The 14703-nt window shown below is 41.8% G+C and overlaps 1 protein-coding gene across 1 annotated transcript in view; it reads left to right on the forward strand.

Annotated features, from left to right (window-relative positions):
* The first annotated feature begins 812 nt into the window (after positions 1-812).
* PREP (prolyl endopeptidase) overlaps positions 813-14703 on the forward strand; it is a 104407-nt gene continuing 90516 nt past the window's right edge. The window contains exons 1-5 of the mRNA XM_035321267.1: positions 813-995; positions 2091-2165; positions 8713-8846; positions 10505-10635; positions 13367-13576. Coding sequence (XP_035177158.1) covers positions 951-995; positions 2091-2165; positions 8713-8846; positions 10505-10635; positions 13367-13576 — 595 coding nt within the window. The 5' untranslated portion in view covers positions 813-950. The remainder of the gene's footprint in view (positions 996-2090; positions 2166-8712; positions 8847-10504; positions 10636-13366; positions 13577-14703) is intronic.

A 14703-nucleotide genomic window follows, 5' to 3' on the forward strand; every position in this document is an offset into this window, starting at 1 on the left:
AGTTTACCTTGGGGAAATTCAGTTAAACCCTCCCCACAACAGCAGAGTGATTTTGTGAGAGCTATGAATGGAAACTTTGAAGCAACATCAGTTTGGAAGGAAAGCAGCTTCGTCATGCTGCTGGACAAAGAACCAAGAGCCCGTCTCCTGCACATTTCCACTATTTTTATGATATGGGAGTCCAGTGGGTCGCTTACTTCAAAGGAAAAGGGGTTATAAGATGTACAATAATAGAAGCCCTGTTGTAAAATAAACACCTGGCTGAGGAGCCCCGAAGTCATCCATCCAACACCTTCACTGGGTGAACTTCCACCCAGGCCAGCCACGCAGGTCAGAGCCTGCCTCTGCACAGGACCAGAGCTGGGACACCACAGGGACCAGGACAAATGCCAGCTGGCCAGGCTGGTGTGCTGGAGGCACGGGTCCCACAGGGACTCTGTGGACAGCTAGGACTTTGCTCTTGGAGTGAAACCTCATCTCTGGCAGCTTCCAGGCAGTGTGAGAGAGCAGAGCCCGAGCCTCTCCCCACAGACAGCATCAAGGTGCGCGAGCTGAGGAAAACAAACCCCAAAACCAAGCATCAAAACGTATTTTTATTTTATTTTTTTAACCTAAAGCGTTCACTCTAAGCAAGGCGAAACCCACCGGCGGGGTGGCGAAGGCGAAGGAGCCCCCACAGAAGGGCAGGGGCTGCGCCAGGAGGGGCCGCTCCCAGCAGGGGGCGCCGAGCTCCCGTGTCCGCCGCCGGCCTCCCCCGGCTGGGGCGGGCCCCGGCCCCATGGCGGCGGCGGGGGGCGGGTCCTATGGCGGCCGCGCTCCGCCTGGGCCGCGCTGCACGCCTGCTGCCGGCCGCTGCCTCCCCGGCCTCCGCTTCAGCCCTGCGGCCGCCTCCGCGCCTCGGTTCCTCCTCCTCATCCTCGTCTCCCCGCCGCTGCCCGCCGCCCGTCGCCATGCAGGCCTTCCAGTACCCCGAGGTGTACCGCGACGAGACCGCCGTGAGTACGCGGCCTCCCGGCGCCTGGCTGGGCCGAGGGGAGCCGCCCCGGGCGCGGGTGGCGGCCGCTTGGCCGGGGGCAGGGGAAGGGCCGGGGGGCTCCCGGGCAGCCCTCAGCCTCCTGCCGCTCGTGTCGGGCCGGCAGGGCCGAGCCCAGCGCTTCCCGAACCGCCCGGGTGTCCCTAGAAAGCCAGGCCTCCCCCGGGGGGAGCGGGGCTGCGGCAGGGCCGGGGATTCTGTTTTCGGGGGTGAAATAAACCCATCTCCGCGTGTCGCGGCCATGACTTGGTGCGCACGAGGGGTTACCCTGTCGTCTTGGCTAAAATTGTGCCAGTCTTCTGCTGCTTTTTCTTCTGCTTCCACAAAATGCTGTGCCTCAGGCACCGGTGCAGGAATTATTTACAGAAACTGGCCTCACTTTTAAACCAAAATGTTTGCCAAGATGAGCCAGCAGTGGAAAAGCTTCAGTGTTTCCTTTAGTAGTTGAGTGAAAGGAAGAATTGTGCAACTCCTAACAGCAGGTATCTTTTTTTTTCCTTTTTTTTTTTTTTTGTACTCTGGAGAAAGCAAGCAGATAAAAGACCTAACCTGTGTGGTAGAACATGTGGTTTGACTTCCATGTTGATGTGCATACTTTGCTGGGATATTGGTGAGGAACATTAGCAGGAGGAGGCAGTTAATCACCTAAAAACCAGAGACATAACCAGAAATTACAGTTCGGGTGTATCCTGTAATCAGGTTTTGTGATTGCACTTGAGCGTCTGGATTTGGAAGAAGGGTTGTGTTTGTTTGTTTGTTTTTAAAATAATTCTTCTCATCTAGCTTGTGGAAGGAATTAATGTTCGTGTTCTGCATTTCTCTGGTGCTTTGTGTTTGTTTTTTTTTCTGAGGATAAATGTGCTACCTTAGTTCTTCCACCAAAAATGATAAAATTAGGAACTCACCTGACAGCAAGGTGCTGCTTTTCTCTTCTTAGCCCTGTGTGGTTATGTGAATTTCCGAATATACTTCCTTTTGGTGTAGTTTGTTCCTTGATTAATGGAGTTTGCTTGTATGCGTATCTCTTTTTATAAAGCATTGTCTCTTATAAATTCAGGTGTTGGATTACCATGGGCATAAAATCAGCGACCCATACTGCTGGCTTGAAGATCCCGACAGCGAGCAGACAAAGGTAACTTTTCTTTGTTCAGGAACGTCCATGTCAACTTAGATCTTTCTTACAGGCTAAGCACATGGGTGTTCCGTAGTTTTTTAAAATTTCCCATTGTGAATGTAGGTGTGATGTAGTACACCTGATACTTAAAGGTGCCAACAGAGCAGTGCTGTTATTCTGCAGCTTTGTGTTAAGCCAGGGAAAAGACTGAGACACTTGGTGTAACCTAGGTCGGTCACACAGTTTGGAAAATGAAGGCCCTACTTCACTTGCACCCATTTTTTTAGGCAATTCACATGTTCAAGGTTACATTGGCATTTTGAAGAGAAATGCTCTGATTTTAAAGTGCTTTATCTCTGTCCTAAGTACATCTAAAATTGCCATAATAAAACAGGTAAGAAAGGGTAGAAAGAAAACTTTTCTTGGTACAGTGACAAGTGTGTGATTCCCCTTTAGAATGGCTAATAACTTTATGCCAGCTGTAGTTCCAGAGCTGCAGCTCTGGGTTCTATCTGGTGTGCTTGACTGTTTGAGACAGAAGATAGAGGGCAGGTTCTTCGTTTAGAGAAATCCTGCAAGGTATCTTTCCATTGAGGTTCTCTCATATATATGATATACATGATAACATTTTGATGAGCTAGAGGATGGCTGAATATAATTTACTGTAACAGTTATGAGTAAAATAAAATGTACACAGATTTAGAAGTAGGAAAGAGGAGGCTGTCAGGATTTATAAATATTCACCTGAATTAAAAAGGTTTAGTATTTTGGTGGAAAACTCAGCTGTGGATGTTAACAAGGGGAATTAGATTGGTAGTAAGTTGGGAGTATTTTGATCTTTTGATTCTGGTATCCTTAAGAAATGGTACACATAGGATAGTTTTATGTCAAATTCAGACGGATGCATTTGTCAGGAGTTATGGTTCTGCCTTTCTCTTAAAGCAACCATATGAATACCCATTCAGGTGGTTTCAGAATCCTGTGGAAGAGAGGTAGGATTGAGAAAATGACAATACACGACTTCTTGAGTCCCCGTGTTCAATGCTTTTCCCACATATTGTGAACAGATTGGGGAAGAAAAGTTAAAGGAAATGCTGTTAAATCTTACTTGCCTGTATTCCAAAAAACATATGCCTTGGCAGGATTTTGCAGTGCTGCAGTAGCATGATGCAAACAGTGGAGAGAATTCCTGTTTGTATTTGAGTAGGTCATCTTTTTGCTATGTTCCGGGAGTTAGCAAGCAACGGGGAATTTTGCTTTCCTACTTCTTTCACAGAAGAGGTCAAAAAAAAAGTCTTGAAGTGCTAAGCCTTTCATCTGCTTCATCGCTTGCTTTCTTGTGCTCTGCATCAGAGGTTGCTGACAACCACTCTTTCTTGCTAGCCCTTCTGAATAGTTTTATCTCCATGTTCTTGAGATTATTCTACAGGACTCATGAAGAGCAGCTGTTCCGTACCCACCAGATCAAACAATAACCAGACACTGGTATAGGAGCAGGCTTCAGAGAGAATTTGGAGCGTACTCTGTAGACGTTTCAAGCCTTCAAGTCACTGATCTTGAGACCTGTGTCCTTCCCTACTCCTCTTCCAAGTCCCACTCTTTCTTTACGTGCTCCTTAGTATCCCACACTTCCATCTCTTTGGGGAAAAGTCAAATGTCTGGTGTCCACCCCCTCCAATAGGCTACCTTTTAATCTGCTACATATTAAACACAGAACTAGAAGAATTCCTGTGGCATTCATGCTTATCTGCAGTGAAAAACTCCTATTCAGTTCCTGTTTACAACATGCTTGATTTGTGTATGTATAACAGGGAGAATTCTGGATTATGCTAAAAGTGAAGGGTGAACTTCAGTTAGGTGGTTAGGAGTATTTCCTCACACAAAAAATAGTTTAGTGTGTGCTGTTGGATAGCTGGACAAATATGTTTAGAATTCTACTTTTGAACTCTGGACATTGCAGTCATGTCAGGCATTGGTGTGGTCATAGAAAATAAAAGGGCAGGCTTGCTTTTTTTCTGTGTTGACAGGTGTCAGTGAAGCATCACTTAAAAGAAATTATTGAAAATCTGTAAAAAGACATCTATAAAAGAAATTATTGAAACCTGCAGGTGGGTAACCAGGACTGCTTCTCGTCAGGTGAGCAGTTCTAGAGTTGATGAAGCCAATAATCAAGTCACATCCTCAGTCTCGTGAGAAGCTGTTGTTCAAGAAATGCACACTTCCATGTCCATGATCTGTGTGCTTGTTGTAGTACTATTTTTCTTGTGTGTGCATGGTGGATGTACTTGTGCAAAGTTATAAGCAACTAAAAATCCCTTCTGCGGATACATAAATAGAAATGGAAGCACTGATCAGAGGAGGAAATTCCTATCTAACTTTGGAGAGAAGAGGGCAGACAGTGGGTTCCTGCTCTACTGTTCATTGACCTTTAAGACAAACTGAGGAAACTTCCCTGGCTCAGTTGCAGTGTTTTGCTGCTCTGATAAAACATTTCTGGTGATGACACAGGCCACAACTGCAAAACCACACTTTGCTGGTGTCTTGGGTTTGGCTTGGTTGGACTCAGCTTCTTGGCTTGTTTTACGCTTTGTGGGATATAAGCTCTATTTTGGTCCAGGAAAGTCTTTTGCTTCTCTACGTTAGTCATATACAACATCCTACCTTCCTAAAACAGCTGTGTAGACAGGAATGTGTAGCTTGTTTCAGACCCAAGGTATGGACAAGGGATGAAAACGCAGGGATTGTGTAGCAGACAGTTGACCTGTGTTATTATGAACAGCTGTGTGTTTGGGCTGAGACTAGAATTGAAACTCTCAAAACTAAATTTACTTTTTTGATAGTTTTGCAATTGCACTTTAAATTTTGATTTAGTAAATCCTAAAGTAATACTAAAAGTAAATGCTAATGGGCAAGCCACCAGAAACCTACTTAGTTTTATTTTTATATTAAGGTTGGAAAGTACCTCCAAGATCATCTGGTCCAACCACCCCGCTACCACCAATGTCACCCACTAAGCCATATCCCTAAGCACCAGGTCCAACCATTCCTTGAACACCCCCAGGGACAGTGCCCCACCACCTCCCTGGACAACCTGTTCCAATGCATAACCACTCATTCTGAGAAGAAATGTCTCCTAATTTCCAACCTGAACCTCCCCTGGCGCAACTTGAGGCCATTCCCTCTTGTCCTAGTTTTGTAATGTTTGATACGAGGTATGTGCCCTCTTGTATTCAGAACTGCAGTGAGAAGATACATATGGAGACTTCGGAAATAACTATTAAACTGTAAATATTTACAGGTTAATGACAAAGACTGGTAAAGCTTTAAATACAATTTCTATCCTAAGAATTCTCCTTGGAAAGTGTACTGTGAGCAACCTTGGCAATTTTCTTCTTAGGTAGAAATCATTATCTTGTTCAGAGAATGGCATGGTAGCATGTGGAAAGCTGATGCTTTGTAACAAAACATGGTTAAAAAAAATGTCACTTGTTGTTCAGATAAAATGTAAATATAAAGTTTTTTAAAATGACAATTGACATGCTGAAGTGATAGCCAAACACTTCAGCCTTAAGTAGAATGTCTCTGCTCCTACTGCCATGCTTTAGAAATTGTCCTTTCAAAGTTTATCAGATGTGGATTTCAACAGGTAAAATCTTTTCTCTGGAGGTTCATGAAGGTTTATGGACAGCTGTTGTTAGTCCTATACCATGGGTGGCATCTGTTTAACTCAGCACGGTTGATACTGAGTTGGTACTTAAATATATAGTGACTTTTGAATATGAGTGCAACCTCGTGATCAAATATGTAAGAACATATCCCAAATTGCACAGGATCTCTTTCAAAAACCCGTAATTCCTACCTCATTTTTTAGATAGCAATGATATTCCCTTTTATAGTCTCATGATCTTTGGTGCATTCTGAGTGGAAGTGGGAAAAATGTGTGAAACTGCTGTAAAAGCAAAATTACTAGTAATTCAGTTGAGTGCAACAGTTGACTTGCAAGCATGTTCTTGTGCAATGAACACTTGCAAGGAAAAGTTTCTCTGCTCCTTGAATACCAGTGATGAAAGCAGATGTGGTGAAAGGGGTGGCTGTAGTTAGAAGTGAGTAACACGCAGTCCCATTATACCCTTGCAGCAATATTGCTGTTTTGGTCCCATTATTGATCTAGGAAACAAAAGATCTGTGCTGATTTCTGTCCACTAAAGACAGTTGCAAAGTGCTTTTGCCTGTCTAGTACAGTGGGTAGTTTTACACATCTTTTTACTAATACAGGTTTACTCTGAGGATGTCACGGCACTTAGAGTAGGTCATGTGGTATGTGCTGTCTGGATTTTCATGTCTGTGCTCTTTCAAATTCACGTGCTTCCATTTAGAGAAAACAGATTCAGATATATGTAATTCCTGGGTAGATTTGGTTAAGTTATTTTGTCATCTGGTGGAGGTGGGAAACAGTGTTAGTACGAGGTGGAGGCTGCACCCTGTTCTGAGCAGAGCAATGTTTTGACTTACCACTGGGATGTGCTGTGCTGCCGTGCTGGATGCTAAAGAGGCCTATGCCAGTACCACCCTCAAAGGGAGATCAAACGTAAAAAATCAGCTTTTCCTTAGCAATGTATTCATCTCTTGCCTTCTTCTTTCTCAGGAGATAATTTCCTGACTCTGTCCTCACTGATGCATGGAGTCTAACTTGAGCAAAGGTCCAGAAGTCTTAGCTGTTAGCCCTCTGTACCTTTCCCTTTTCAGTGTTGTGCTGGTCATTTTTTTTTGTCATCCTTGAGTGGTGACTTGCATGTAAGCAGCCCACGTGTTCTTCAACTAATGTATTTCAGCACTTTGCCAAGTGTTCTTAGAGCATTACTAATTCTGCACTTGTATTTAAAGCTTATCACTTTCTGTATGCTTTGTTGGACATGAACAAATACCTCTCAAGTGGAGAGTGACCATAATTAATGCACTTTCTCCCTTACCTTGTAGCCTGACAAGTCTCAGAAAACAAAGCTTGGCATGCATTGCAACTGTTGGCCATGTACTGCTGTGGCAGTGAGGTGAATGAGAAAGGGAGTCTGTCATTCTCCTTGCTTCGTGGAGTCACTTTTCACTGTGTGAAATGTCTGTGAAATGCCACTGAAAGAATTTTATGTTCTATTCTTTCCGCTTTTTTACCTGAAGAATTGATAAATGGGTAAACATTGTCGGCAGTTGGTGAATGTGTGTCTGGTACTCTGTAGAGCAGCTGGCATTTCTGAGGAGTCGTGAAATGCAGGTTGTAGAACGTGGTTTGTAGCCCACCTGCGCCTGTAGTTCATACCCTGCTGTGAAATGCAGCTCAGGCATTACCATGCACTGATCTGCTTGCTGCATGACAGATTTGGGACAGGTAGAAGCAATGACCTCATTCAAAGGAACTGGGGAAGAAATCCTTGTAAGCAAGAGATGGAGTTTGAGGTTTCAGGCTGGAGTACTTGCTACATTGCAATGACAGTTAGAGGGTAGCTTCTGCGTGGTGCTGCAAAATGCCATCACTGCAAAGCCTTACAGCTACGTGCGCGGTGCCCTGTCCTTTCTACTCCATCTTAACAGAAAAGCCTGTGTGTCTGCTGCTTAACAGCTGTGGTTCACACCCTGTCACCTGAAGATGCTTAGGTATTAATTTGATGTTAATGCACTGTGCTGTAAGGAGGGATGGTGAAACACCAACGTAGCACCAGTTTTTCCGTCTCTGTCATGGGAGTGGTAGCCTCTAACAAGCAGCTGAAGTGGTGGTGGTTTTGGCCACTGTAGTTACATGTTTGCATCTTTCAGGTAGTGTTTCAAAGAAACCAGACCCCCTGAAGTTACCTTTTTAGATGTTACATATTCTTGTCTTTTGTAACTAAGAACTGATCTGTGGCTGGGGTGGGAAAAACAGCCTCATCCGTACTTGTGAAGGACAGTACTTTGGCCCAAGAAATACTGGCTCGGACTAATCCTAAGTGTTTTGTTAATAGGATGACCAGATGGTGCGCATGACATTTTGTATCATTTTCCAGCTCTTCACAGTTCCTGAAATGATAGTCATAGATATGGGCAAAAGGGTTCGTTACTAAGTTTCTTATTGATCTGCTCAACAGTATTGGAGTATTATGTATTTGTGATGACGTAAGAGGTGACTTTTCCTAGGTGTTTTCTGTAACTTAGCTTTATCTATACCATTTAGATAAATACAGGGAGAGTTTAAAAAAAGGGGTGGGGGGGGGAAATAAAACAAGCTTTGGTGGTTTTGTTTGTTTTTGTTTGTTCTTTTAAAGGAGAGTGGCAGGAATCTAGCTTGTCTTTGTCCTGACCACTGCTTACCCTAATATGTGTGATGGAGAGATTATCTGAGATATAAAATCAACATAGAACATAGCAGCATTTAATAATGCAGACAAGTACGTGAGGCTGTTCAGGTGTAACTCTACACACCCTATATGGGGGTAAGATGTTGGCAATGCATTGCATCAAAAAAAGTGTTTCCTGTGGGAAATGTAAATTTCTGCTTGAACTCATGTATTCTGGGGGGGGGGGGGGTCTTTTCTTACAGGCGTTTGTGGAGGCTCAGAACAAGCTTACAGTACCCTTTCTGGAGCAGTGTCCCGTCAGAGGACTGTTCAAAGAACGAATGACTGAACTCTACGATTATCCTAAGTACAGTTGCCACTTCAAGAAAGGAAAGAGGTATGTGAGGAATGTCTTTGTAGATGATGATGAATATGGAGCAAGTCAAAAGCAACTACAAGATAAATTTGAAAATATGCTTGCCTTTATTCCTTTATTGTTGGGACCTAGGAAAAGTATGTGTTCAAGCCAGTATTGGTATGTTGCATGATGCAGAGCATAAGATGCTTGATTGTCTCTAATTCCCAGTCATATTATCGTCTTGTGCTTTTGTCATCTTTTTATAAGAGGAGTAGTGAGTTTATCAAAATTTCATTGTAGAAGATCAAGTAAAAGTGAAACTGTGAGGAGTTCCTTTCCGGGTCTGTCAGGTAGAGCCACTTCATCCTAGAAAAAGCACAAGTCTGTCAGGTGCATGTTGTTCTCAATATTTTCTAAAACATGTTGGTCCTACTTAGAGCAGCTGGTCAGACTTTTATTTAGACACAGCCAGTGAAAAGCACTTTTTTGAAACTGCTCCTAAAACCCTAAATTGAATATACACCAATTTTCTGCTGAAGAATAGTCGCTAAAGGACAGTGTCTGAAGAGATGTTCTGTAGGATCTGCAAAAGTAAGAGTGTCCTGCTGTCGCAGTCGTATTGTTTGACCTTTGCTTCTCAGCTTATTGCTTAGCATTGCAGAGATAAAATTGGCTAGAAAATGCATGGTCAAATGGAAGATGACGTATATTTTTCTTCTGTTGCTTTGAATATTTCTGTTTTCTTGCTCACTGAACATACGTTTAGTATTTGAACATGTTCAATGTGCAGATTGTTAGCCAGGCCTTTGCAAGTGTAGTTCCCCCTTCTGGGTTTACCAGTGTCTCATGCCTGTATCCAAGTACAAGTCATTCTTAGGGAAAGGGTAAACTTATATTCAGGCTTAAACGTTACCCCATAGCTTTCCCTGCTCCCCTGGGTGAAGCTGCTATTTGGTTTAAGTTGCAGGTTTGTGTAGTAGAACTCAGAAAAGTTATTTGAAGGAAGGAAACTGTAGTATCTATGAATTACATAAAATACAGTTACTAATTCTTGTCTTCTCTAGTGTCTTCTAATGTGAACAGTATCTCACTGAAAACTATGCAACTCTCCTACAACTGTTTCAAAATGCCCACAGAGTTAACGGATCTTGGGAAATAGAGACAAAACAATTTCAGTTCTGTTTCATTTGAACATTTGTCTACTGCCCAGTACAGCTTGAAAGCGGACAAGTGAATGACAAAGCATAGATCATAGGAGATGGGAACCTTTGCCAACACTTGTAACAGAAACTCTAAGGCTGCCAGAGCTTTTCAGCAGACAGTTACTTGGAATTTATAGAATGTTTTGCTTTGTTTGAAATGCACTGTGGTAAATGCATTTTTTTATTGCTAAAAGATATTTTAGGTGCATCCTACAGTCTCCTTTGTGTAATCTTTATATCTTGTTGAGCTGAGATTCCTCTGATCTTCACCGAAATTAGTGTCTGGGCCTCTGTGCCAAGGAAGGAGCAAGGCACATACAGTGGATGATTGACTCCCTGATGGCTGAAGGGAAGCCATGGTTCTTGCTCTAATGCAAAGCTTGTTTTTCTATATATTTTATCTGCCTTTTATTTCTTGACAGTCTCACACAAATTTGTCTGTTAGCCTAATTGAAAATCTGAGTTCACTGATTTTGCCCTCTTTCGTTCCTTTAGGTATTTTCACTTTTACAATACTGGACTACAGAATCAGCGAGTTTTATATGTACAAGACTCCTTGGATGCTGATGCCAAAGTTTTTCTTGATCCAAATAAGCTTTCTGATGATGGCACTGTGGCTTTACGAGGTTGGTGAAATAGCAGTTCCTGCTGAACGAATCCGGGTTTTGTCTTTCCAGCACAAGTTGGAAATGGTTTGCAGCTCTTCATGTGTAGAAGTATGGCTAGAGTGGTGTGTTTGCATGAAAGGAGTCACAGTAGCCATATGTGGATTTGTATAGCCTTTCAGAAGAACACTTCTGAGTCTATATTTTATTCACAAAATATTGCAAAAATGAACAAAGTTTTTTTTTTCTCACAACTGGAATGTATTTCACTGAAATATGAACTGTCCATAGCTAGGAAAGAAAAGTTGATGCATTTGTATCGACTAATTCTCTTAACATTTTAAAGCCAGCGAGATGATGTAAGATGCTTTGAAGGAGCACAGCATTAATTTCTGTGGGAATCACACAATGGCTTGTATTCACTAGAGTATTAACTCATGTTATCTGTCCATTTTCCCACTTGCGATTGGCTTTTTAAGTTCAAGAGCCTTGCTTCTATGAAGTCTTTGAAGTCTGTACAAGATCAATTAATAAAAATTATGCAGAGGACAGAATTAGGGGATGCTTCTTTAAGAATGATACAGTTGAAAAGAATCAATATTGTTTTCTTAAGGAGAAGTCCTGCCTTAAAGTGTGGATATTACAGGTTATGTACATATAATTGTGCTATATTTCTAAATGTGTTTGGAAAGAGACGTATATTTGAAAGAGACTGCTTTTTAGAGGAAACAACCACAGAACAAGAGGTGAAAGCCCTGGCACTGATAAATAATTGACTTAAAGGCAAGGACAGGAATAACTGACCAGCTCTCAAAGTGGAAATCTCCAGTGGAGCTCTGTCAGGGACTGTGCTAGGACTTAAACTGTTTGGTATGTTCACGTATATAGAAAAAAGAGTGAACAGAAAGCTGGCAGAGTTTGCTAATATAACTCTGCCCAGGTAAAGGCTGAAGAGTGACTGTGAAGAGCTGCAGGAAGACCTTAGTGATAGTAAGTGAGCAATAATTATCAATTAAAAGTCTACGTAGATAAACTAAGTAATGCACAGGGGACAAAGAATCCTGACCTCATTTGGAAAGGATGGATGGGATTCTGAGCTGACCATGACTATTTCGGAAGAATTCTTATGTTGTAATCGATAGATAGTTCTATGAAAATGTCACCGTGGTTCTCCGTAGTGGCCAAAAAAAAACACCACAGAAAATGTCAGAAGTGATTAAGAAGGAAATGGAGAACAAAACAGAAAATGCCATAATATTAGTAACCCAGGGGCTATACAGTAGCACTTAAATACAATTCTGGTCCCCTCAGCTCAAAAGGGGCTCTGACCTCTAGATCAGAGGAGGGCAATAGGAACAATCAAAGGTCTGGAGCAATCATCAGGAACAGTTGAATGTGCCCAGACAGATCAGTTTGAGGGAGGAGAGAATTTAGTAGGGTATGGTAGCAGTCTACCAAATTCTGTACAACACAAGCATGGAGAAGATGAAAAGGAAGTTGTTATCCCTCATTTTTTCTATTACAAGAATGAGGGGATATGAAATGAAGGCAGTGGGAGTCAAGACTGACTGACTCAAGAAGGGGGTGGTTCATGCTGGAAGTAGTAGATTTAGACAGCAACGTTGGATGTTGTTGATGACAGCTTACTGTGAGTTTAAAGGGAAGCTGGAGAAGGTCAAGGAGGAGGGGAACCACTGATGATAATTAACAGCCTACTTTATGGGAAAGAAGTCTTCTAAGTTAAAAATGGTCAGAGGCTGAAAGAACACTTAGGGGAAATATGTGCTTGCCTTCTTGCTCTTGCAGGCACCTCCTCGTGGTTACTTTTAAAGACATCTAGACAGAATCTTGTTCTGAATCAGAACAGCCATTCTTATGTTCTTGCAGGGGGGAGAACATACTAGGGTAGAACAGTGGCATCTCTCAAACCTAAAATTTCTGCAATTTTTTGGTTATTTTTTCCAACTCTAACTTTCAGGTGTTGATAGGTGTGCATTAATTCAGCCTCTTCACTTGAGTTGATTTGCAGAAGTTAATTTGATCTTTGGCAGCTATGATGGAAACTTTTCTGATTTTTTTTCAGAATCATTTTTTCTTCACACTTCAGAGACAACTACATATATTTCAGATCTTAGCTGAGAATACCAGGAATTAACCTATTGGCTCACTGGTGGGGATTTTTTCCAGTTACTTCAGTTTTCATGGTTTTTAGTTTTCAGTGATTCCAGTATTGAAATGGAAGCTGCCTTATATCAGGTTGTATTGTTTGCATTTCAATTCATGTTGACTTCTTTGGTGCTGTTACTTAGAATCTCATTTTATGGTCTATACCTGTGTGCATTTTCAGTCTCCACCCCTTACCCCAACCTCAGGGAAGCAGAAGAGCTATTACTCAAATTGTCTATCAGATGTTGGACATAAGTGATGTTACTGAATCTATTTCCTGAGTGTGCGTGCCTAAACATGGATCTATGAATTATTTGAGAAGTCCACAGAGACAGGAAAAGTGCTGCACATCCCAAATAATAACATGTAGCTACTTCCACTGTCTTTTAGAAAATAAATCCTCTCCTCTTGGTGTTGAGTAAACACAGTTCTTTTACCTGCTTTCACAGTTTTACTTCCCTTTTGTTGGGATTTGACTAATGTATAGTAAGTAGTAAAAAGCTGTTTGGCAAAATAAACACTGTATTGAAAATGCTGATTTGTTGTACTGGTTCCTACCGCATCTTGTTCGGTTCCAATTTCCTAGGATATGCGTTCAGTGAAGATGGTGAATACTTTGCGTATGGCCTGAGTTCCAGCGGTTCTGACTGGGTTACTATCAAGTTCATGAAGGTGGAAGGTCCTGAGGAACTTCCAGATACGCTGGAGAGAGTTAAGTTCAGTTGCATGGCATGGACCCATGATGGAAAAGGAATGTTCTATAACTGCTATCCAAAACAAGATGGGAAAAGTGATGGTAAGTGTGGCTGTACCGATTGTATGCTACGAGGAAACAAAAGGAACTTTTCATTAAGCTGGTGCAACAAATAGTTAGCTATACTACTTTATACAATTAGATATCAGATTGTCTTGTATGACCAAAACCTATATTTAATTAGTGTCCCTTCCTTTCATAAGGACACTCTTGTCTGCCAGGCCCTGTCTTTCTTTGGAAAGTTTGCTGGTCCTTTTCTTTTTCTCTGCAATGATTTTTCTTTGCTTTCGTACAGGGTGTTGTTGGCTGGAAGATGATGTCTCGTGACAGTTTACTTAGTTTACTGCCTTTTATGGATTTTTATGGGCATAGGTGAACTGACTTGGGAAGTTGACTTGGTGAAGAGCAAACTGGGGCATAAGGTTTTTGTTATTCAGTCAGGTTAATTTAATCTGTGTTTCACTGCCCAGTTTAAGCTAGCAAAACTCGAGGAGTAGCACAAGAAAGGAGCTGTTACTGTGAGGCAGTACTTACTTACCAGAAGCTGTTACTGTAAGGCAGTACTACAGAAAAGTTTCTTCTGGATCTATGCTCTTTATTAAACCTTAGGGAGAGTACCTAAATCTGTCCATATTTATATTTGCAGCCTATAACTTTGCCAAACTTGCAAGTTAAGTACACACCATGTGTTTTCTTTACTTTTAAGCATGTTTGTAGTTCAGAAGCTGAAGTGTTGCATTGGAAAATGCTGCAAAAATATTAAAAGGAAGAGATAAATAGCACTTCCTGCAGCTCTTTAGAATGTTTTTTATTTTCAGCAGATGGAAATATGAAAGTTTCTAGGATTAGTAGTAGATCTCCTCTTAATTGCCCAAGGTGAGATGGGAGCAAACACATCACTGAATGATGTGCCAGAGACTGCTGTTTTTCTTTGCTTGTTTAGTATTTCTATAAAGTGAAGCTTGAAATGATGAATCCTGACATTTGAAGAAAGTATCTGCAATAAAACAAAAGGGTAACTGAACAGGTCTGCCATGTGGTTTGATGCCTTATTTTATTGTATCTAACATTGCTTGTTTGCAGGGGAATGGTTTGTAGACTTGAATTCTTCCTAGTTCTTTCTCCTGAATGGTTCTCTTTTTTTTAAATATAAAGGGTTATTGAAGGTT

The sequence above is a fragment of the Oxyura jamaicensis genome, chromosome 3 (genome assembly GCF_011077185.1).
Source record: "Oxyura jamaicensis isolate SHBP4307 breed ruddy duck chromosome 3, BPBGC_Ojam_1.0, whole genome shotgun sequence".
In the NCBI taxonomy this organism is placed as follows: Eukaryota; Metazoa; Chordata; class Aves; order Anseriformes; family Anatidae; genus Oxyura; species Oxyura jamaicensis.